General features: G+C 40.4%; 2 protein-coding genes across 2 annotated transcripts; one reads left to right on the plus strand and one right to left on the minus strand.

Annotated features, from left to right (window-relative positions):
* Positions 1-1,758: 1,758 nt before the first annotated feature.
* LOC121669688 lies at positions 1,759-2,278 on the minus strand. The gene has a single exon (XM_042038977.1). The coding sequence runs from the start codon at positions 2,197-2,199 to the stop codon at positions 1,888-1,890; it is 312 nt and encodes a 103-aa protein (XP_041894911.1). The 5' UTR covers positions 2,200-2,278; the 3' UTR covers positions 1,759-1,887.
* A 36-nt stretch (positions 2,279-2,314) lies between these two features.
* On the plus strand, positions 2,315-19,254 carry FAM81A (family with sequence similarity 81 member A). The gene is made up of 10 exons (XM_042038976.1): positions 2,315-2,385; positions 4,374-4,741; positions 6,066-6,133; positions 7,405-7,678; positions 8,451-8,569; positions 13,662-13,791; positions 14,924-15,030; positions 16,125-16,260; positions 16,640-16,835; positions 17,257-19,254. Exons 3-10 carry the CDS (start codon positions 6,087-6,089, stop codon positions 17,394-17,396), a joined length of 1,149 nt encoding a protein of 382 aa, XP_041894910.1. The 5' UTR covers positions 2,315-2,385; positions 4,374-4,741; positions 6,066-6,086; the 3' UTR covers positions 17,397-19,254.
* The last annotated feature ends 5,865 nt before the right edge of the window (positions 19,255-25,119 follow it).

Consider the following 25,119-nt stretch of genomic DNA (forward strand, 5'->3'; position numbering starts at 1 on the left):
AACATCAAAATTAGCATTGCTTGGAGCAGGGAGTTGGACCATATTCCCTCTGAGGTCCCTTCCAGTCTAAATTGTTCTGTTTTGTAATTCTGTGATTATTTAAGTGGGGCTCAATTAATGAGTGAGATAGTTGAAGACTCCAGAATAAATTAATTTTATTGTTGATGTTGTGCCTTGATAAAAAGATTGTGATATGAATTTGCCTTTAAGAAAAGAAATCTACATGTTCAGTATGAATTGCACTGAAGATGTAATGATACAAAATACAACAGTTTAGCACTCCTTTAGTTAGAAACATCAAGAAAGTGATAGAAGTACAAAAAATAATGATCTCTGATAACACAAGATGTAAAAAGCCTCTGTATGGGTCAAACCAAAGACCATTCGCCTCAAATCCTGGTGGTGTGGATGCCTTGAAAAGAGTGTAAGAACAAGAATTCACATGTCCCCTCCCTATCTCTTGACCTCCACTGTTGTCAGAGAAGGGCTAGAGGGAAAAAGCAGGCTGAGAGCCGAGCATGGAGGTACGTTTTAGTATTATTTTCAAGACTGCAGTAGGAGGTACAAATGTTATGTTTTTAAATTAAAATAACTTCAGTTGATCTGCTTTAACTAACCATTTGCTTTCAAGCCCCACTCTGCAGACATACACACTCAAGAAAACACTGGGTATCCAAGCAGTCCTTTAGCAAGAAAAAACACTTAGGTGCACCAAAACTACACAGGGGCATAAAGTTAGTCCAGATATTTGCCAGGTCAGGGAATACAGCCATGTACATCAGTAAACTAGAGCAAGTTCAGCAGAGGCCGGTGAGATGGTTGGGAGCTGGATCCTGAGGAAGCAGGGCTTGCTCAGCCTGATGAAAACAGACTTTGGGGGACCTGACAGGGCCCTCCAGTATCTATGATGAAGTCATCAAGATGGCAAATTTGGACTCTTCATAGTGGCACATGGTGAAGACAACAATATAAATGCAAACAAGAGAGGTTCAGACCAGATACACAGATAATGTTCTCTCTTCAGCAGCCAAACAAGCATGGGAACAGGCTGTCCACCGAAGTTGGACAGTCTCCATCCTTGGAGGTTTTCAAGAGTAGGCTGGGTAAAACCCTGAACGACTGTATTTGGCCTCATCAATCACCTCGCTTGCAGCAGAAGGTTGGACAAGTGTTCTCCTAAGGTTCATTCCAAGCTGAATTATCCTACAATCTTACTACTCTCAGTTCATATTTTTCAAAGCACCTATGGCATGTTTTCTTTCTGGCCTGATCCTTTGATGTGGGAATTACTTTAAAATAAATAGGTCAATCAGAGTGTAGATTCAGACTCCACCTTGCTTTTTACAATAGACTGTGCATGGTATAACCCTTTTATCCTTCACATCTGCCTAGTTCCCAAATCCTGCAATGGTTTGCCTATACAGCAGTATGGGATGTGGCATGGATTTTAACTAAAATCAGAGACAATCTGCTATTTCAGAGCGAACTGGTGCAGTAAGTTCTTCTCAGATTTCACTTACACTTTATTTACCCATGTTGGTTGTATCAAAGTCCAAGGAATGACACAAGCAGGAAACAAAAGTGAAGGCAGACACACCCTCTGTGGACTTTGTTTTTCCAGTAATACTTTCTCTTAGCTGACACACCTCTGCTGGGCAAGCAGATGGATCTTATTTGCTGTGATATATGAAATTTTACTGAAGCTGCATGTTAGATCTTGTTTGAAAATGTAACATGGAAATTTTATAAACAAGACTAATATTTGCCATTGATTTTAGTAATCTTGTATTCTGACAGGATTTGATATATGCTCTGGAAAAACCCGTGCTGTCAGTCATACTCTCGGCTCCTTTGCACCACTAGAAACTCAAGAGTCACTGCTGTTTTTCACCACCGAACTTTCTGTCTGGAGGCCGGCGTTTGCTGGCGCGGGAGGCGCAGGCACGGCCCCCGCTCCGTTCGCACCGCTCGCCCCCCGTGCCGCAAGGAGCGCCGCTGTTTGCGGGGCCCTTCCCGTCCCTCCGTGCTTCCCCAGGATCGGGCACTGCCGTGAAATAGCTGCGAGGAGGGGGCGATGCGAAGGGCTCCCCCTACCCCGGGCGGCAGCGCGTTCCCATGGTGACGGCGTCCTGGCAACCGCTCCCGCTCCCGCAGCCCGGCCTGCGGCGGCCGCCCCACTCCCAGCCGCTCCCATCCCATCCGCTCCGCTCCGCGCAGCCGGCCGGGAGGGCGGGCGGACCGAGCCCCGGCCGCGCACCGGCGGTCACGGCGCTTGGGAACGGCCGCTCCCGCGGCGGCAGCGCGCCCGGAGCGGAGCGGGGCTCGGCCGGCGGCGGGGATGCGCGGGAGCGGCGGGCAGCCCTGCCCTGCCCTGAGCCGTCACCGGTGAGTGAGCGCAGAGGCTGTCCCGGCTCTGTCCCCCCGCGTTGCATGGCCATAGAGTGGTGTTTGCACCGCGGTGTCCTGTCGGCTGTCGTACACCCCGTGTCCCCGCAACCTTCGCCGCACCCACCGGTGACCCCCGCACCGCGCGGCCGGGACCGCCGGCGGGCCGAGCCGCGGGCAGGGCGGGCAGGGCAGGGCAGGGCAGGGCAGGGCGCTCAGCCTGGTGCAGGCGGGGCTCCGGCACGATCCCCCCCCGCTCACGCCGCTCACGGCGGCTCAGCACGGGCCGGCACCGGGGCCGATCGCACCTATTTTTCCAGAGGGCCCTTGGCCTGGCTCGGAGCCCCCCTGGCTTGGCTCGGAGCCCCGGGCACGGTCACCGCGCTGCCGGGGGAGTCCCTCCGGCACCCATCGCACAGCGCGTGTTCACAAGTGTCACAGCCGCGCACAGGGGTTCGGCACGGGTCCGGTTCTCCCTGACGCTGCCGAGGTCTGACCCATCTCTTTGCTGAGCTGCAGCACAGGGACTTTTTCGCCTACTCCTAAGCGTTGCCCCAAAGCACTTCAGAGTAACACCGGGAAGGATCTGGCGGCTGCCGGGGTGGTGCCGTCACACGCTCCCTGTGCAGCGACCAAAGCGGTTTCTATTTTAAGAAGAAAAGAGTGATTAAAGTGTTTGCCTAGGCAGGTATTTCAGTCTGCTTTGATTCCCGTGTGACTTGTGGCAAGTCACATAGCCTGCCCCGTGCTTCACTTCCCTACCAGCAACAGAAGGAAATTACATTTTCAGGGATAATAATGCTTCCTACCCCACAGGCATATTGTGAGAATGAATGTGAAAAACACTCCGAAGTGCGCAGACATTACGGCATTAGATGTAGGTTATCATGGAAAATGGGGAACTGAATGCTACAAATGTGATTATTCTTCAAAACACGAGAAATGGAGATCCCGCAGAAAATAAACACGCAAGGCAGTCTGAGAAGTGGGGAAGGGATGCCACAGCACAAATAGCAAGGAGTGAACTGTGCATTGCTAGAAGTGTCTCTTCATCATGTCCCATGGATGATTTTTTTTTTTTCAAGCTTTTACATGTCTGATGTCAGTGGCTTAAAGAAAAGATAAGGAAGCACTCCACGTTTGTAAGGAAAACCTGCCTTAAGTATCCAAGTAAATTCTTATTTTTGGTAATCAGGCATACAGTTTACAAACAGGAAAAAACTTTTATCTTGTCCATGTGACAAGTGTATTTGGAATATTCAGTAACTTAAATCAGTCAATCCAAATTTACTGGGTTAATATGTCATGACTTTAATTGCTATAGCAGTATCAAGCAGGAAACATCATTAAAAAAAAAAATTAAGCACCTATAACCAGTATTTAAACTGGTATCTAACTTGACCCCAGTTTACTGCCATTAAAAGAGCCCTGTGAAATTACACTCCTTTGAATCTAAGCATCAGAACATCTTATGTTTTCTATTTACAAGTCTAAGTTGGTGTTACACTCATAGAGGAGAAATCTGTCATTAGTTCTGACACCTGTTTATTGCAAATATCTCCAAACTGCAGGAAAGTTTTCTACAACTGCCAAACAAGGTCTTAAATCCTTTCTGGCTGTTGGGTCAGATCAAGAAATCTGATATCTGATGATGAGATACTTCACTGTGTACTGAGCATAGTGCTTAAGCTAGCAATAAGAAATGAATGAGAAGTTCATCTGTGTAACTTCTGTTTCATAGCCACACTTTCTCCAGACATTTGCATTTAGCTGCATTTCTTATGGTAGTCTGGCAGAAAAAGTTAAGACGTCAAGCAAACGTATGCTTAGTTTGCTGCAAACATTATTTTTCAAATGATAATAAATGGGTACTGAAGGCCGTGAGACTAAAGCACTGTTTGGCTGGTTTTTATAAGGCGTATTTCACTAAATTTCACTAAGATGCTGCTAGATGTACAGACTTTAATATTTGTTCTTTGTTTTTCTAGGTAGCATCCAGTGCTTTGCTGCTGTGGTACACATAGCTCTTCTTAAATCAGTGGGATAATTCCTGTGTTTCCAGCTAAATTGTGCTTAAAGATCATTACATGTATCAAGATCATTAAAATGTGTCACTGAGAACTGGGTGCCTGCTGGTGTCACCTGGTGCAGTCTGGTGGTGTGACCAGGAGGGACCCCTCGCAGAGTGCTGCCATTGCTTAAAAATCCAACTGAGAAATGACAAGTGTGAGGAACAGACTGCAGAACTGGATATTCAGTGTCTGTGCAGCACTTTGAATGCAGAAGTCACCACGATGATCCCCAGCTCTTATACTGTGCTTTTTACTTATAGCCATGTAAGAACCTAAACAAGGAGGTAGGTATGGTTATCTCCCTTATATACAGAGAAACCGAGTCATTATGCATGGAAATAACTTGTCCGAAGTCAACAGGATCACAGATTGAGCAAGGAATTCAGCTCAGACCTTCTGAATTCCTGTCTGGTGTCACTGCTGCTCAGCAACCCAGCTTCTCTTAAAACTGCTTTTTTTTTTTAATTTGTAGTTTCCGAAGCACCGTGCTATAAATAGAACACACACACTGTGACAATGTTTGCTCTCTGCTTTCAGGCAGTGCTTTCATACATTTCTAAAGCACAAACATGCTTTGCATTTCAAGATCTCAAAGGGTAGCCCTATTGCTTCTTCACTATCAGTATTAGACTATTGTGTTTCCATAAGCCCATCTTTCCCGGATTGCACAGAATTTCATCAGCAACTGTAAAATTCTTTTCATACATCAGCCTTTATTTTGCAGTGAGGATTTTAGGTTCCCAAGGAGATCAGGCTCAGGCCATACTCATTCTCTTTATACTTAAAAATGTTTATTTGTTTTATGTAGGGGAGATTAGTTGGATTTGATTGAGGCTAATATCTTTTTCATTAATTTCTGTCAGTGGACAAAGCTGCTGAGCCAGGTACTGGTCTCACAGTAAGACACTAAAATATCTTTCTGAAGCTATTTAATAGACCTACTCTGCTGCAATGTCTGTCACAGTCTGGCTGGCTGTGTCTAAAAATTAAAACCAGAATTTATATACTTACCACAGAAGAATCTACTTACAACATAAAGTGTGGTAATTTAGATTTGAAGCCAAAAAATAAAAGACTCAATTTCGATAAACTGTGCTGATGTCACATATTTTATTTAGGTTTCTGACTGCCAATGCTTTTACCTGAAAAACACCTTATCCCTAATAATCTGCTGTGATGAAACACTTGTATTTGATTCTCCTCTCAATATTTTCTTAAGTTTTATGACCATCCTGTAGATCTCACTTTGTTATTCATTGACTAATGATGTCAGAGACCAGTAGAAGATTGGGGACAAGAACTTTGTTTACCTCTGCCCTGCCGAACCAGTTCTGTGGGTCAACAGCAGATTTCAGTTTCAAGGCTGTCAACCTTGCCTTTTCAAAAGTATCGTTTTCACTATAAAAAGCTTTTTAGCAGTGTTTAGTCTTCATTCTTTTGTATCAATTTTAATTTGCATTTAATGCATTAGCAATATTTGAATGCCAAGATCACAGATGTCAGCATAATATTGCACTTTACTTAAAGGTGCACTTAAAAAAAAAGCATTAGGTCATTTCACTACCAGATATAAACTATTCAATAATTCAATTTTTACTTTTTCAACAGACATAAATTATTGACCAGAGAATGGCCCACCGAAGCCCAATCTTCCCAACCCTTGCCCCTTCTGAAAGGTACAGTCTGGAATATAAAAATTAAAGTCTTCATATTGCAGAGTATTACGTGTCTCTTAATTCCCTATATATAGTAATGCTGTGACTTGGGACTTTGGCAGTAGTGTGCAAAGCAAAGTGAAATACTGTAGACATTCAAATCATGGCCCAAATCACAAGTCCTTACTCAGCTCTTACTTAGCCATTTCCCAAAAATATTAAATAGCTTAAAGTCTCACTGACTAGAAGTCCAAGAATACTTTAGCTAGTGTTCTAATAGCATGGAATGAGCTGTGAAAACAGAGAGCCAAAAGTGACCTTTGTTGGAAACCTCATACATCTCTATCAATATCATCATGGTCAAACTGAGCTGCTAATTTGGCTCATTAAACAGGAAACATGAGAACACACAGTAAATAACAGGTTCCAAACAAAAGATCTCCTCTTCCAAAGTGGGGTCGAACTTATAAGCAGGTATCCTCTGCTTATACTTCTGAAAATTTTGTTATTCTTTACAGAACACAGTGGCAGGAAAAGGTTGTATGCATTAGCAGCCTTTGTTTTTCACTTTCAGCACCCATGAGCTCTACTGCTTTCCATGGGAGCTATGAAAAGCAGAGCACTCTTCAAAAATCTAGACAATTATTCAAGGTACCCAAATGTAAGCTATTTTGGAGAGAAATTTAACTTCTAAGACTATGAGAAGCTTGTCATAATTTCGGTCTCACCTCAGTTTCTATGCCCACATACTGTCCTGTCCAGTTCACGGGGGAACAAGCTTCTGTATGGTATTACAGGGTAGCTATAGAGACAGAAAAGGGATTGGTACAAGATACTCCTTTTTAATCCTGATCTGTTTTCATTTAATTTACAATACCTTCCTTCAACAACAGCTGTAACCAAAGTTACAGCTTTGATTAAGCCTGAAAACTGTAAAGACAAATAACATTACTTTTGAAACTCAGTAAAAGGGTTTGAATTTGGATTCTTAATCAAATTATAGTTCTGATTTGTAACTGCTTTTATTCTGCTAATGTCCTTTCCTTAATATCCTATGCTTTTGTAAGCTTCCTAAAGACTATGAAAAAGAGCCTGACCTGCCTTTGTACAAGACCCACGGTAGCCAACACAGCACCCACTTATTTGTAGCAGTGGGTGCTCTCTCCATGAGTATTTTGGGGCTTCTCCCTGGCACTGCCAGTACTCAGATAGTGTCACACTGTCTCCAGTGCAAAGGCATTGCAGAGCTTTGTGTGAGAAGTTAACAATATGTGGTTATTCTTCTCCCGTAGACGGGTTCGAAACATCCCACTGCACAGCCAGGCACTGACAGCGGTCCCGCTGGCATCCGCCAGCCTGGTGGATCAGCTGGAGGACAGAATCCTGAGCCATGAGAAAACAACAGCGGCTCTTGTGGAACACGCTTTTCGCATTAAGGAGGACATTGTTTCCACGCTGCACAGAATGCAGAACAAAGGGGGGGGTGACCGGTTGGCAAGGCAACTCCTGGAAGAACACATCCGAAACATAACGGCGATAGTGAGGCAGCTCAACCGGGACATTGAGGTACGGCAAGAACATTGCACAGCACTAATGCCACCTCAGTTACTTATTCCTTCTAATTTCCTAACAAAGTTTACCATAGGATAAGTAAAGGTCAGACAAGGTCTGAAGATCCTGTAAGCTCATAAATTGTTTTTACAACTCGAACAAGTGTTTGCAAATTACATAATTCTTTTGGTGGCTATGAAAATAGCACAGGATATTAGCATATAAACACAGGAGCCTTTGTGGTTCTAATAAGCTTGCTTTCAAAAGCTGCACTGGAAAATCTTGAAAAAATGAATTAATGCGACGCTAATACCCAGCTCAACTTCAGTCCAAAGGCTGTGCTGTATAAACACTAGGAAATGCCTTAGCTCTATAATAAACTTTCTTTCCCTTCCGACTCACTGATGACACAAAGTAACGAAACCCAACTGCTCATTTTTATGACCCAATGGTAGGCAGACACATCACTTCATGTCTGACCTCTGCTGCAGTGAGCAGCAGGGGTGTGGTGGGGAAAAAGAACGGAGAAAAAAAAAATTAAGTCTCCATTTCACTGTCAAGTTATACATTATATATATTATGGTATTTGCGTGCAGATTGGACACTAATAATAAGAAATAATAAAATACCTAAAAGGTATCTGTTTTAGTATATTACAAAGCTTTTAATAAAGTAATAATAAAATGGTATCTGAGGATACTGAACTGCTGAAAAATAATGAGTGACATTTTAAGTGTACATTAAATGTGAGATACTGAGTTTTTATTTGCATATGAATGCTCTGTAGATGCTGCAGGAACAGATACGTGTCAGAGACAATCTCAGCTATGGAACAAATTCTACCCTGAAGAGTCTTGAAATGCGGCAGCTTTCTGGCCTAGGAGATCTTCGGGGAAGAGTTGCAAGGTAAAAGTCGCCATGGAACTGTGTTTTGGGGGCTAGCTAATCTTGTTTTAATCCTGAAGTATTAATGATGATGGGTTGAATTCAACTTTGGCAAAATTCCAAGGATAATTTTGCTCTGTGTTTTCAAGAAAATGAATAATAAACATTTGCATTCCAGTGTTACATATTAAACTTGACAGTATCACCCTTAATTCCTAAGATTCCTGAAATTAATTCTAAATAAATTACTTCAAATTCCCTAAGAATTTGGATTTGGTTCAGCTTTTAAAAAGTACTGTGGTTAGACTCATGTGTCTTTGAAACACGTTAATTAGCACAATTATAAAGGCAGCATGGAACAATCTGCACTTGCGAAGAACAAAATAGTTGCACATTTTTGCATATATTTTAGAAGTAAAAATCTGCACATTCAGTTAGTGGTTAGCCATATTAAATCCCACATGGACTACGTGACACATAAGGAACAGAAAACTATACAATAACAGAGGTTTTACAGGCTGCCCGAAGCTCGAGGTTACAATCGTGCAGCCACACAGACTTCAGTTGTGCCATCAATGACACATTTACAAACCCCAGCACAAAAACATTTGCTTAAGTGCCTGTAAAGTTGAACACGAAAGACAGAGGATATGTACAGCTACAGGAAAAGGATGTAACCTGGCCTATGGTTGCTTGGCTAATAACTTTGGTGGAGTTATACTTGTCCTGAATTTGTCCTGTTGTTTATCTTGTACTGGTAATTTTGCTTTCTTTTCTGCATGTCACCTGATTTTGTTATAACCTTCAGCAGCATACAGAAGGGGATATTCAGAGGGGATAATCAGAGAGGGATTTTCATTGAACTAAGGTTTTCTCATAAATTACACAATTGTCTGACGCTTCCACTGTAACTTTCATAGCCCAGTTCGTAAAAAATCTTTTAGAGAGGTTTCAAAAAGAGTTAAACATTTAGTAAGTTACGCACTATCCTTTAGCAACCACAAATGAACTAGTTTATTCTGTCAAATTAGAAAATTGATTGAAAAACCTATAGGGAGATACATATATCTATCCAGCTGAGAAATCCCCCCAAAATGTACATGCTCAGATCTTCCTGCATCTTTACATAAAAATACTTTGAGATCATACTACATCCTGAGAGGGTTCTGTGTGGAGCAACACTGTTACTGACACCTTGGGAAGCAAAATGTGGTGCCTTTGCCCACAGTCAGGGAACTCAAGAGAAGAAACTCGTGCTGGCGTGGGCTCCACAGTGGAGCCCTGTCCTGCCCCGAGTACTCGCTGCGGGAGGGTGGGGACGGGCACAGGCTGTGCCAGGGCTTCTTCCTTTATTTCCTTAGGGCACCACCCTTGTACTGTGCCTGGGTTGCAATTTATCTGCAAATTGTATGAGATTATACCCATGTGCCTTGTGTCAGACTGTGTGACGAATGCAGGTTATTTGTATTCATTCCTGTAAGAGAATCAGCTTATTGCCTTTTAACTGCTACCTTCTATTCTGCATTCTATGCTTCTATTCAGCATGCTCTTTACAAAAAAAAAAAAAAAAAATCCTGAATGAGGAAAAAAAAAATCTTCCCTTAATCAGAAAGCAATTTAAAGCAGTGTTCCATGACAGAAGGCTATTTGCCTTTATTTACAAACATATTCTACTTTGCAATTAGTGTTCCAGTGAATAATGATTATAGCACTAGCTGAAGATTATGGTCAAGACAGTGGTTTTTTGTGCCTTTGGCACATTGCAGAAACTTTCCCTGAGATAAACACCTTCTGATTACTCTAGCCAATGTTCCTTATATAAAATACACTTTACGCACCTAATGTACTTTTACCTCTAGTCCTGTTAGCTTCCAGATGAGTTCAGAGTGAAACATGAGAAACATGATCAAGTTACTGTGGGTTACCAACTTCTTGTGCATCAGCTTTCAGCCACAGCCAAGGTACTATGTGAGGCTCAGGCTGCAGTAGCTCTGAGTGTAGTGTGCAGAAGGACAGTGGGAATCAGTTTAGACAGTGAATCCCAAAGCCTGAGCCCTTTGTCATGTAATAACTTTAGTGTCCACCTTAGGATTCTGGCCAAATTTCAGTTCCAGTAATTTCATGCATACTAAATATCCTATTCAAGTTCAATATTGGAGAGAGGGGTGTTTATTTCCTAACAGCATCTGTTCTGTAACATGTCAGTATATCATCAAACAATTGCCTCATTATTTCTTGAGGCCTGGTGCTTTTAATGATGGAAACAAGGGATCTCTACATGCACATGCAGTCCTGAAGCACAGCTCCTAAACCACACTCCCCACAGCCCTGCAAGAGTGAGATTCCAACATACCTCGCTCACATCACAGAATCTAGATTGCAATCTTCTGATAGCAATCTAATATTGCTATCAGAAAATGACAGAACACACATTACAGCTCATGTCTCTGGATCCTTTCTCAATAAGCACAGTTTATTGATGAACTTGTAAAGTGTTATCACAGCCCTGAATTATTGCCAAAAATCAGCATTATTATTAACTTTAAGAAAAAAATATGACATCTATAAAATTCAGCAACACATTTAGCAGAAAATTAGATAGATGCCAGTAGATCCATTTCTCCAGCCTCCTGTCCCTTTTGTTGTCAATTTTATATAATACAGATTTACCAGTTCTTTTTCTAGTGAAAGATCATAAAATTCATTAGTGCCTTATCATTTATTTAGAGAATTACTTGGGGATAATGAGCATTTGTCTGGAAAGTTTAAATCCAGCAGCCTGGTTGGAATGGTAGCAGTAGCTCTTCATAAAAGCTTCCTGAGAGCTGAAACATCCAGAGACATGGCAACTATGTGTGTTCAAATTGGGCCTACTTTGCATATATAGATGATTTTTTTATCTACATTATAGAACTGATTCATTTCAGACAACCTGGACTCATTACATGTAGGCAGATTTTCCTGCTGCACAGATTATGAGTCTGATGCATCTGGGCTGCACCACACTGATGAACTCCCCAAGAACAATAAATGTGCTGCTCTCTGGCCCTTGCTGTGTGGGAGGTGGCACCACGAGGGCAGCTCTGGGCTCCCTGCCCCAGGCCAGCACAATCCACCAGCTCTGATGCTCTTGCCCAGTGTACCCACTGGGCACTTCAACTTGCTTTTCATTACCTGTTCTCCAGCTACTTGTTTTTCACTGAAACACTGGCATTTTAATTGAAACATCTCCTGTTATAATAAACCAGGAACATTAAAAGCTCTCTCGATACTATCACAGCATGTACATATAGCAGCCAGCTGCAGAGTACTGGCACAGTTCTCAGCTTTATCTATGCCCTCTTGATACTGAACGGAGCAACTACTTGTCTTTTGATTTCTTTATGCTGAACACTAATACTTTCTTCCAGGCTGAAACTAATCATGTGTTTGAGAGTGTGTACAACAGATATAGAATATAAACCAAAATAATCTGATCTATGCATACCAGGAGGACATTAAATTCACAGAGTCAGAATCTGATTGTTTCAGTTACCATGGAACTACATGAACCCTTTGACCACATAACTGAATTCCATGAAGAAGAGAGATGCTCTGTGATTAAACCCAAACCACTAATTTACTTTAAAAACAGTTACAGGTGCTTGCTGTTTACATTTGCTTCAGTAGTTTCAAAGCTGTTGCTTTTTATATTTTCTGCCATGCCTCAGAGAAACAAAACTAACAATTTTTTGGAGCCCACATTTTTTGGTGACCAGATGCAAGATGATTTCATTCTTCTGATTCTCTCTGATTGTAACAACATGGAGAGATTTGGCTTCTCTTGTCCTTCTAAAGAAACGGCCTGACTGTGAGCCCTATAAATTGTTCACTGCTATGTAAACCCTAGCCAGGCTTCCTGCAGATATTACTGACGGGTCTCACAATGCCGAACTGCTCCACTAGAAATTAATTTCCACAAGTTTTATAATGCCTATGTGCTATTTTACATTACTGATTATTTCCATATTGGAACTGTACCATAATAATAAGCAGATGCTCCATTTGTCATTTTAGCTGTGGCTTTCCCTTCACGTTTAATGATCATGGCAGTTCCTGTAACCGAGGTGATGAAAATGCATGTTGAAATGAAAGCCTTCAAACTGAAATGTGACTAAAAAGATGACAAAGTGTATCATTGGTTTAGGTAATGACTTAACATGCCCCAGCTTGTTCCATTTGACTGCCTTTTCTCCCTCAAATTATAACTGCTGTCCATTCCTCATCAGTTTCCTAGATCAAATTTGGTAACATTGATGATTACATAGTTCCCTTAGCAAAAAAAATATATATGAGTCATACTTCACAGAGGTCTTACTCCTGAAATCACAGTACTCATATTTTTACAGCTCAGTTAATGCTCTTACTGCATTACTGTAAATGAAATCCACCTGATCAAATTATTTTTGAAACCTGGTAGAAAACACACATGTTCTATAGCATATTTATCCTGAAAATGTTACAGCATCAAGAAATGCTCAAATGTGAAGAAAGGAAACAATAATTAATATGTTCCAGGACTTCATTTTATAGCCTTTTCTGAGACAAAATTACCATTGCTTTCAGTGACTATTTATTTACCTAAATAAAGACTAAGAACCATAAAATTTGTCCTACATTGTTAACTACCCATATTAGCTGCATACTGTTCCACAAAAAAAAAGCGAAGCTACAATAATGAAAAACCGGTCCTCAGTTATTTAGGCTCCTAATCGTGTAGGTGAAATCACACACAGTTTATCAAATATCTTCTGGAGTATGAAAAAAAGACACGGAAATGAAATTCTGCATCTTTGCATTTCTGATTTCCCTGAGTGATAATTCAGCCTACCCACATCATGTCAGTGCCAAGAACAATGGAATTTGTGTATCAGACTACGTGACCTCGAGGCCTATTTGGGAGCACTTTGCTGAGTACTATGAGATGTATTACCATTCATACAGTCTCATATGACATTGCTTTCCTAGCCAGCCAGGAATTTCACAGAAATGGCCAGTATGAAATTGATAATTTAAGAAGCCTGGACCTTACATTCTATTTGGCTGGTGCTTTGTTTTTTATCTATTCAAACAGGTGTGATGCTGGGTTAGCCAGGCTGTCTGCAGAGCATAAAATTACGTATGAAAGACTTCAGAGCCTAAGTAAAGACCAACACACCTCCAAGCTGATCTTAGAATCTAAAATCAAAGAGGCAGAAATACAGGTATGGTATTTAGACCAAGGCAATCCCTGTACAGGTAAGAGTTCTAGTCTAATTCATACAGACTCTATTACTGTTAATTATTATCCTGGGAGGTCACAAATCTACAAATGGAGAGGTGTATCAGCTCCCAGTCCTTATTGCAATGACTGTTGGTACCTAGCTGCATTACAGTACTGCTCTAACTGGAAAAGGTCCTTGATTTCTGCCTTCAGCATGCTGTGTACAAGGGATTAGTATGCAAAGGCACATGCTCAGCAAAACTACAACAATGCAAGCCTCTGTGTCTTTCAGTGTATGTTTTTGGCCTTCCCAGGATGATTCTATATGTATTTAAACACAATTTTTGAAGGTCTGCAAAAAAACCCTGGCTTTGGGTTCTGTGAATCCATTAATCTGTCTGTCAGGTTTCTCTTCCATTGGGTTTGAGAATGGAAGTGAGCACTAGATACAAGCAGAGACTTGGAGATATGAAGAATCCTTTCCCTTAATGTCACATCTCAAGGCCTTCCCATTTTCTTGGTCAACAAAAGTATTTTACATCTTCATTTTGTGGTAGGTAAATGGTTAAAATCCACTTTGCCTTTCTCAAAAGCCGCAGTGTAGTATATTAGCATGCCATGAGCATGTTTGCATGCATCTTGTAATGAGCCAGAACAGTATGCTTTGAGAAAGTGGGATGATTGTTTTGAAACAAATATTTTCTTCTAGTAAGGTACCCCAGTTAAACCCAGCACTTCTATCACTGCAGTGGTCATTATACACAAAGTGATGGAGCATATCCCTCAATATTGGTGGAGCACCTTGGCACTTGTTTATTCTGATTATGTGGCAACTTGGAGATGTATGGATCATGCAAATTCAGCTGACTCAAGGGGGGAGCAGGCAGAGGTTTTCAAGGCAAAACTATTCATATTATTTAAGGCAAAAAAATTACAGTTTTCAAAATGTGGGTACTTTCATACTGAGAGATAGTATATTTTCATGATAAAGTAAAATATGCAAATTCAGTAATTTTTTAAATGATAGCAAAAGTGAGCTCTCTGTAAGATCTCCTCTACTGTTATGAAAATGTCCCAAATGAAACTGTGATGAAATGCTGTTGAAAAATAGTAAATCCTGAATTTTGTTTCAGATTTCTCACCTGCTGAGCAGAGTAGAGCAATCAATAATGCAACAAGAAGCAAAGCTGAAGATTGCCTACAAAGAGAGCAACCAACAGCTGCAAGTCCTGGACACGAAGTAAGTGCCTGGGAAGCCTTGCTGCTGCTGAGCACCTTGGGAGCATCAGTTTTCCCAGTTTGGCCTCATTTTTCCCAGTCTGACTGTTGTAATCTTCAGGCCTATAAAAGCAGGAACCTCTTTGAATACGTGTGTTTGCTCCACAGGTATTACAAAGCACAGTGGTCTGTCAAGAGGGACTTGCTTTCACCAAGAATTCTGTCCCAATGTAGTTAGGTAAATATGAAAAGTTCAGTAAGTCCTTAGTTAAGTATTCAGGCAGTACTTCTATTAAAGGACACAACTAAGGGTTTTTGTCAGAGCAGCCTGGTGCCTTTCTGCAAGAACTGTACGAAGCAATGAATGCTGGAGATGGCTGTCCAGAGTAGGGGAAAAAGTTCAACTGAAGTTAGCAGGAAGCAAGGCACAGCACTCACAGAGTGTTATTGCTTTAAATTGGCTTCAAATACGAATATAACTGAAATACCTAAATTATTAATGATAAGATACTCTGTACTAACCAGACATTACATGGGGTCATTATATTCAATTCAGATGTTAACTCCTCTCCAGGCATTTCACTCAGTAGCAGTCCTGGTATAAGCCATCCACGTCCTTATTTTTACTGCTTATTGCCATCCTCATGCAATCCGTGTTTCATGTGTTCACTGGAGAAAAGAAACAGTTTCACTGGCACAATTGGTTGGTGTAAAACTGAGGTAGGTACAGGCAATGTAAGTGGGGCTACAGGAACCAGCATGGTCACCAAAATAAGTGGCCACCAAATCTTTGTTCAGATTTAAGACATATAGACATAAAGTTTATAATCTGAATGGATGACCATATTCTGTTTTCAATGTCACAATTAATTTTCTTCTATGATTCAAATTTGGTGAAGTTTCATATAAATTTGCTGTGCCCTTTCACCTTTATTTTCAAAACCAGTGTTACCTTATGCAGTTTAATAGCCTTAAAATTCAAAGGCTCACCTTAATGTGGTGAGAACAATGTATTAAATTGCCATTTTATGTTTTTATGAAAACATTCATTAAAAAGTCACTGTGGAATGACGAGTTCTTCTCCTTTGTATCTGCTAATTTCTATTGTGCTCCTAGATTAAAAAATGCTGTTGAGGAGCTCAGCAGTCAGATTTTGTCTGCACGGAGCTGGTTGGAACAGGAACACGGAAGGACTGAGAAAGAGCTTGTGCAAAAAATTGACCAACTCTCACTGACTTTTAAGGAAAGCACTGTAAGTTTCACTCAAAAGTCCTACAATACTTCTCAGAAAGCATTCAAAAGCATTATTAATAACTAAGATGATGTAATTGAGATATTATTTGAGTGAGATTTTCAGACAGCCTCAGAATTTGCCTAAGTCTCTTCATCGATATCAAGTGTAACACCCACAACCTGAGAATCTTTAAATGAATCTGGTCACTGCTAAATAGATCAGTATTTTAACCTACACTAATCAAGTAATTTGAAATGATTTTATGAAAAATGATAATTCCTTACATTTTTGAATTCCAGATAAAAGATGATTAATCAGTATCTATTTAATATTTTTAAAAGGCCACTGTTACTTCATATGCAGCGTAAATCATTCAAATTCTTTTTTCTGGCTCCAGGAAATGAGTGAGAGAGGTATTGAGATGAAATTCAACCAAATGGCAGAGAAAATTGAGAGAATAGAAGAAATGCAGAAGATAACCATGGAAGCACATGACGCAAAACAGACTGAAGAAAAAATAAATATTCGCATTGTCAAACTTCAAAATGAGATAAATGAAGATATAAAAGAAATGAAAGCGGAAGTTAATGCTGGTAGGATCATAGTTATCAAGTTCTATATTCTGTCTGAATTGTGGTAACAGTGATTGACTCATACTAATATATAAAATGTCTTTGCTTGTATCAAAGTAGTTTAAATACTTTGGGGGCAGATGTAATGCCACAGATGTAAACCTGTGGCATTAAGAAGGATTTTCACTAAGTGTGAAAAGCACAGCAATAAGGGGTGACATCTTAACCAGCTTAGAAGTGCTCTCCCCAGAGCAGGTACAGCCATAGCTTGGCTGCCATTGGGGCATTTCTGCCACCAGCACACAATGACATCCCATTTTCCTTCAGAACCTTTGCTGTGTTCCTAGTGCAAAGCACAGTGTTATGGAAGTGCATTCTGACAGCAATGATGTGATACTCTTGTTCTTCATGATGAACTAATGTAATTCTCACCTGCAATTAGGGTTTGCAGCTATCTATGAGAGCATTGGCTCTCTACGGCAAGTTCTAGAAGCAAAAATGAAGCTGGACAGAGATGAACTACAGAAGCAGATCCACCAAATGAAGCAGGAGGTTCCAAGATGGGGAGAGGCTGGACCATGACTGCAAGATTTTGTCTGAGAGATTAGTGTTTACCTGGCTAATTAGGTAGACTGTAGTGTTGTTCCAGTCTGTAATGCCAATTACCTGCATGTACCAAATGACATGCTGCTGCTGCTGCTGCCGCTGCCGCTGCTGCACAGGTGTTTGCTCACAGCAGTAAATGCAAGCTCTTCATGGATAACTGGCAATGAACCTTCAGAGCTGAGGTGCTGATTTGCCACTGCACTACTCCAGTTGCTGTCAGGAAATTAAGCACTGTGTAAAACTGGAGTAATACATTGGTGAAGCTGGCACCTAGTTTTCTAAAGGTGTTCCAGTTTTGCAGGCTTGATCAGGCAGCTACACGCTTTTATATATAAGCACCTGCACCAGACCCTCTTAAAAAAAAAAAAATAAAGGCAAGTTGCTATCATTTCCTTCCTATGAATTTGGCAAGGTTCTCCACCTTGATACAAATTACTTAGTTGAGATCAATGGACATTTTTACAGTGACCTTCTCTACTATTGACTTCCTGGGAAGACAATTCACACGAAACAGACCAACCTTCAAAATCTAGATACCATCAGAAAATCCTTGTTTAGGTTTGCAAATATCCTCTGTGTGCGAGAACTAAGTAGTGTTACATTAATATAGTTGTAGACTGATTCATAAACAACATAAGGAACTTAACTTACATGGTCTTAAGTATTATAATCTTTTAAAATTAATAACCAGGGGGAGTTGACACAAGACAAAAGATGTATATAGAGTGTTTTTTACTGGGCATGTGTCCTGTGACTTGCTTCATTATATTCATAAAAACTTAGAAAGGTTTGAAAACTGAAGAGAAGGTGATTAATCTAAACTAGTCTGGAGATTGTAATGTAAAATAAAATGCAGTTTATGATCTCCTTAGAAATTTTCATTAAAGTAAAAAACTGATTAATCATATTTAAGTAGACTTTAATAATTTAGCAGACTCAAACTGCTAATTGCATTCACATTATTTCCAGATAATAACTTCCATTCCCAGATGAGATTACATAATGAAAATCAGCACCCATGTGGCATATTATCTAGATAGAAAAAAATATATATGTTGTTTCTACGTGTTCATTTAGAGCATGATATATTGTTCCTCATGTTTGTAAGCCATGAAGGATTAAACCCTTATGAACAATAGAAGACTTTAACCAGCATCCTATTAATTTATACTAGTAACAGTAATTAAGAGACAAAAATAATATTAATTAACAGAATTTACATTACTGTTAACCTAAATAAACTAATACAATGTCTCTACACTGTACTTAATGGACCTTTCATTCAGCTAGTATTGGAAAAATACATGTTTAGTTGGAAAATCAGTGGCAAATACCACTTCATGAAAGACAGTTTGGCCCACAGAAAATAATAAAAAAAAATTGCTTCAAAAACTTACAGTCATTAACTTCAGTAAGTCAGTGTAGCATGTAAAAATCAAGAAAATGCATACATCTTTACAGGATGAACACCTAAGCTTATATTCATTTTCTATATAGTTGAAAGTCACTGAAGTCTCAAAGACACATGAAGATTTTGCAGCTCTGGCTTCCAATGCTCTCTGATGAAAACCAGGAATATCAGAGGCAGTTTGTTATCATCCATGTCCTGTGAAATATATTTACAATGGCAGCTAAGGGGAAAGCCCAGTTCCCTAAAGAGAGACAATTAAACACTTGTAGATATTTCTCAAGAACTGTCTTCAAAATTAAATCTTACTTCATGTATGTATTCTTATCTATTCTTAAATATTTAGCCATGTGCAGTGGAAAAGCTATCACTGGTGTTTCATTAAAAAAAAAAAAAAAAAAGAAGAAGAAAATAACAAAGTGTCCAGTAGAAAAGGGAGAAAATCCAAAATTCCAGGGAAGGAAAAATTCAACTCTCAGTCTCTCTCCGGAGAACAAAGCAGCTGAACCACTGGCCAAAAAACTGTCCTGGGAGCAGCCAGCCGGGTGCTTCCTCCCTCCCCTGCCGCAGCTGGAAACAAATTGCTATCTGTGTGTGACCTTGAACAAGCTGCAAACTGCTTTGAAAAAGTTTTGCTCAGTTTTTTCCTTCCCCCTCTCAGGCTCAGTTTAGAGGCATAGAAAGGCACAGGAATTAATTTCTGGGCATAGGCAGCGATATGGGATACACATCATAAGGTCACCCCAAGACACAAAGAAAGAAACAAAAAGAGACAGACCAAAACCAGAATCATGTTTTAGTTCTGTAATTGGAAGTCTGTACCTGAGGGAATCTGGTATGAAATTAAAAGCATACAAGGAATCAGAGAAACAATTTATATAGGAGTTTAATAAATTGTTTCTCTTGTAAAAGTCTTGTGTGATTGATCCAAATATAAAACAACACATGAAACCCTATACCATTTTACTTTTTCTGTTTTAAAAATGTTTTTTTCCTAAATCTCAGCTAAAGCCAATAACTAAAAGTCTAAATAAAATAATACACAACCTACTGCCAAGCAGTGTCTTCAAACTCTAAAGTGCTAAGTGGAAGAAGGCCCAGATCAAGCATGTCTTGTCTGCATAGTCTGCCAGGGAGTGCTTGTATGTGATAAGTGAGTCCTTCAAGGGAGAATTTAGAGTCCCTTCTGAGGACTGGAGTATCTTCTGATCATCTTAACCTGTTAAGCAAAATCCTCTCCTCAGACACAGCATCCCCTCCAGGGAACAACTATGAAGCCAGGAGGGCAGTGCTACAGACACTGGGCTATGGGAACTTGATTTTGCCAAATGGAAACTGATTCTGAATACTGACCTGCAGAGATCCTGTAAAGCCAAATAGAAGGAAACAGCAGTGCCTGAAAGCAGAGCTGTCCCTTTTTTTTTTCCCTTCCACGCTGGTGTCCAGTGGGTTTCCTGTGTTCCAGTCCTTCAGGGACACCAAGGGCTTTTGATGGTGGAAATAATGTGCTTTCTTGTTCAGCACAAGTACTCATGCTATAAGTCTGTTTTGTGCACCAAGTGCAAGTCTGCCAAACCCACAAAAGGAAAAAGGTAGTGAGGCAGTGTTTGTGTGGATGGCACTCGAGCGAACAGAAGGAGACTTGGGAAAGTATAATACTAGAGGGGCACAAAATATTATTTAAATCACAAAGTTCACTGACACATAAACCATAAACTCACTGAAGGAAGGACTGGGAGGAGCCTTAGGAAGTCATCTGCTCCATCTCTCCACTTTGAAATAGATCCAACTCTACCTAAACTATTTGCCGTAGACACTTGTGTAACTTGCTTATAACAATCTTTCGAGAATGAACCATTGACTAATGCAATCTATTCCACTGCTTAAAGAGGATTGCCTTGCCACCCAAATACCTAAACTAAACAGACTCCTGATAGGACAAGACATAATGGCCTTAAATTCCAAGCACAGAGGATCAAAACCTAATTTATTACATTCTTTCCTGTGTGTTCATTAGTTTTTTAAGGCAATCTACATATAACAGAAGATTCTGAATGGAAATGAAGTTTCACAGGGATATTTGCCAAATATTTCTTAATTTTTTTTTCTTCCTACATCCATAAAACCCCCACCAAACCAGCAACACAACCCAAAGAAACCACCAGCACAAAACCCCCCAAAAGCCAAAAGCAGACCACTTGCTCTCATGAAGTTTTAAAATCTTTCTTTTGTCAGCTATTTCACATGCATGAGGCTTAAACCACTTGCAGTGTGCAGACCATAGTATTCAGTCAGCTATGTAGCACATACTGAGTGTCAAAACTCATTGGAAAACGTTTAACTGGAGTACATGGCTTTTACACTAGCATGTGGTAACAGTAGAACCATAGTACTGTGCAGTGAGGGACTCAACTGGAATCAGAATTATGTCAGTAATTACAGAGCAATTGTACTGTTTATACTCACTAAACAAACCAAAGGAATGGTGCAAGCAAGAAGTTAAAAGGATGACCCTAACGTCAACATGTAATTGTTTATGTAGTACAGTTTTGTGTTGTGGATACCTTTATATTGTGGATATCTTTGTCATTACAGTCTGATATAGTTCAATAGACAGTTGCCACGTTACAGAAAAACAGTATGAATGATAATGAAGAGCAGTGTATTCCTGTAACATCAATTTAAACTGAAATGCAAAATTCTCTTCCCCATTTCTGTTTTGTGCTCCACCTTCACAAGCATCTGGCCGTCTGGGGCAGAGAGTGTTCTCTGTATCTAAGAATTAAAGTGCTCATTATATATGTTTTCCAATAATGGAAACGTCTAATAAGAGACATGACAAACTGATGAAGCCCTCCCATGTGTAGAGGAGGAATTCCTCCTGTGACACTCCCCACAGTGTAAGAAATTCGGAGGCAAATTTGAAAGAAGCCAAGGAAATTGGGCGCACGGCCTCTACTCAATTTGCCACAGGGTGTCACTGTTACTCTTGGCAAGTGAAGAACGAGTCTCAATGTACCTGTGTTATCCGTAGATGCTGCATTACCACTGGGATGGGGCCGGAGTATTTAACAATACCATGCACTTTGACAAAAGAAAAAGAAAAAAATATTCTCAAAGTGTCGCTCTGTAAAATCTCAATAAAGGCAGATGATTAATTAAGTAAAATGTTCTGAGAGTGATTGTGATGCTCCTTTAGGCAATGCATGAAAAATGCCAAGTGGGGACCAAAGCTCTCTGCTGCCTTTTCTGTCAGCAGAACTCTGGTCAACACAAAGCATTAGAAAACTCCAAACAAACTCCCAAACCCAGAGAAAAATCGGGGACAGTTCTAAAGCACTAGATCTTAAATCATGTACAGCTCAAAGAGCAATGTGCCTTCCACACTGATGGTCCCAGGGGCTGCTGCAGACGTGCAGGAGAGGCTCCTCCAGCACTGCCTCCTGCTCTGAGACTGACTGGGGCTGAAAGACCCCAGGATAACCTCAACAGTTACTACAAGATGAAGCTCTGGGCCCAGCACAAAAAGCTGCTCTCAATCCATGCAAGGATTATCTCAATAAATAATACAGTGGAATAGCCTCAAACATTACAAAATACGTGAGAAAGCCATGACTTTTTTGGCACAGATCAGTGAAAAAATGCTTTGAGCTCAGTGATGTACATAGAACCAGCATCAAGTTTAAGAAGAAAACTGAGTAGTAATTGTCATAATACAAAAAACCTGACATGTATGAGAGGGTGAGTAGGAATTGCTGGTGAGAAAGGAGAAAGGAGATTTGCTTCTAGTAGGAAGGAATTAAAATAAAACACCATGCACTGCTGCACATACTCCAAACAGTTCCTCTTATTAAACCTGACTTCAGCTTCTGCTAAGGCTCATTTTCTAATGCCACTTCAGTAAAACAGGCTTCCATTCTATGTGTTTGAAGTTGAAGCAGACTGTAAATGAAGACATATTTCAGTGCCTGTGCTGTCTCATGGTTGTGCTGCCATTTCCTGATGGTATCAGGACTGTGAGGCAGGCACCCACCCTGCCAGGTGGCCTTTGTGATCTTGCCATCTCCACCGAAAATAACTTAAAGTCTCAATAATTGCATATTAGAGTAGATATACAGCTGCATATATAACACTGAATTTCCATGTTGTCCATGGTCTTTCATCTTCACTACCTTTGAGAATTGTAATTTCAGTACATTCCAAGTACCTTATCTTATATAAATCATGAAATTCAAGAAAGGTATAATGACTCAAAGTAGGGCTTTTAAAATGCAAATAACTGGAAAAAACAGAAGTCAAAACATACTTTATGCTACTGCCATGCTTTGAAAAGATAAATGCCAGCCTGTTTACTACTATAAATAATAAACCTTGTTCACTTTACAAAGATCTTACAGGGATTGATCACTTTGTATCTTACACAAGCTTGAATATGAGAAGTTCTGTGACCCAATTCCACATATGCTTTCCTTGGTGAGATTAATCTTCCTAAAATGAATGTGGCAGCTCACAGTGTAAACTGCTTGCTTACCTCTTTGCATGTATTATGTTTTGTGTTGCAAAACAAAAGGGACTGCTGGTCTCTAGTATGGTCTACTGCTACCTTAGAATCATAGAATCATTTAGTTTGGAAAAGATCTTTCATTAATAGCAAAATCTTAACCATTATTTAACATTTTGGGTTTCCAGTTAGTGTAGACTAACAAGACAAAAAATGAGTAGTGTAATACTATCAAGTGTTTATTTTAGTAATGTATCTCCATTATCCAGAGTGAGGGGTGATAAGGAAAATCCAATATTGACATCATGAGACAGAGCACAGTGGTGGGATACTGAATCTCCTGATAGATTTTGGGCTAGTTTGGGCCCATTATCTATAGCTCTGTGCCCTTTATTTCAGTAAACTACCTAGTGGTAAATTGATATTTGCATTTATCAGGTTGCCCAGACTGTAGTAACTTCCACACCATGTTAAATTTAAAAAAATAATGAGGAAAAGGTGACAAAGGAATTGAGTATTGTTCTGTCCCTGAGGCCCCACTGCCACCTGATGTCACTATTCTTGTCAGGCAAAGGCAGGCAGGCAAGAACTGCCTGTCTGCAAGAACTGACAGCTCTGGAAAGGATTTCAGCAGGTAGGAAGCCCTAGGGAAAGTCATACAGATTATTTCACTAAGTCAAAAGATTGTGCCTTATGGACAGCACTTGTTAAGACCATTAACCAGGGCGAACACAGAGATTCAGTTAAGGGTGAGTCTCCTTGAGGTCTTCTGGGGATAGGCTGGCACTGCCTGGCACAAATGGGCAGGAACTTGATATGGTGAACACCACATCAGGGCAAAAATCCTCCTCCCCTTGCATTACTACAGCTTGGTTCCCAGTAAAGCACACTAAAGCAGGAGGAGCTCCATAAGTCAAGCACCTGTCTGACACACAAGATCGAAGCCCAGGCAGAGACCAAAGACCCTCATACATTTAATATCGGCTGTGAAGCTCCTCCTGCCTGTCATTGGCTCTGGAGAGTCCTCACCGAGCTACAGGAGAACAACTGAGGACTCGAGGCAAGATTTAAGCGACAGGGACAGGAATGGAGTCATCTGTATACTGAGATAATCATCCGTGTTTGCATCTGGAAAGTGCAAGGGAATATTATGGCATTAAGGACAGAACAGCAAGACTTTCACTGAGAAGATATTATAATTGTCATTCAGAAGTAGAAGGATAAATAAGTAAAGCACCCACCAATGCTCATTTGAGAGCCTTTTGCTTCACGAGCGGGCCGTGGCACAAGGGAGGCCTGAAGGAACATTGGCAGAGGGTCTGGCTCTCTGGTCGAGTAGTATGACTGTGACTAATTGCAAATGATTAACAACCTCAACTCTTATGTATACTCCAGCTCATAGAAGCATATAGTGGTTAATACTGAAATGTCTACACATATTTATATGTGGCATCTAAAATACATCTTATATTTTGTATCTAAACAAATTTGCCACTTCATGCATGATGAACCTGGTTTTCACATGAGTACAAAATATATTTTAAATACTTGGCTCACCTGGGCTGTCAGACACCTTTCTGTAACTCTGTTTTTAATTATACTATTAGCCAACACCTCATAGTCCCAGAACAGGTTGTACTCCTGCTAAAGTTTCTTGTAACAATCAGTCAAATCCCTACCTGTGCACGAGGTGAAAAAAGAAATGATATGAGAGACATTAATGGCCCAGTTTGGTACTGATACAAAAATATTGCAAAATAGTAAAATAGTATTCCAGACAAGTAATGGTC

Source organism: Corvus kubaryi, unplaced genomic scaffold (assembly GCF_017639235.1).
Source record: "Corvus kubaryi isolate FWS band 111438036 unplaced genomic scaffold, C.kubaryi_AGA036_p1.0 37394, whole genome shotgun sequence".
NCBI classification, from domain to species: Eukaryota; Metazoa; Chordata; class Aves; order Passeriformes; family Corvidae; genus Corvus; species Corvus kubaryi.

Excerpts from the sequence above, each read along its gene's own strand:
- LOC121669688 (XM_042038977.1), bottom strand. The coding sequence starts at position 2,199 with ATGGGATGGGAGCGGCTGGGAGTGGGGCGGCCGCCGCAGGCCGGGCTG.
- FAM81A (XM_042038976.1), top strand. The coding sequence starts at position 6,087 with ATGGCCCACCGAAGCCCAATCTTCCCAACCCTTGCCCCTTCTGAAAG. Across the intron at positions 16,261-16,639 it reads TGACTTTTAAGGAAAGCACT|GAAATGAGTGAGAGAGGTAT; the intron begins GTAAGTTTCACT and ends TTCTGGCTCCAG. Across the intron at positions 16,836-17,256 it reads GAAAGCGGAAGTTAATGCTG|GGTTTGCAGCTATCTATGAG; the intron begins GTAGGATCATAG and ends ACCTGCAATTAG.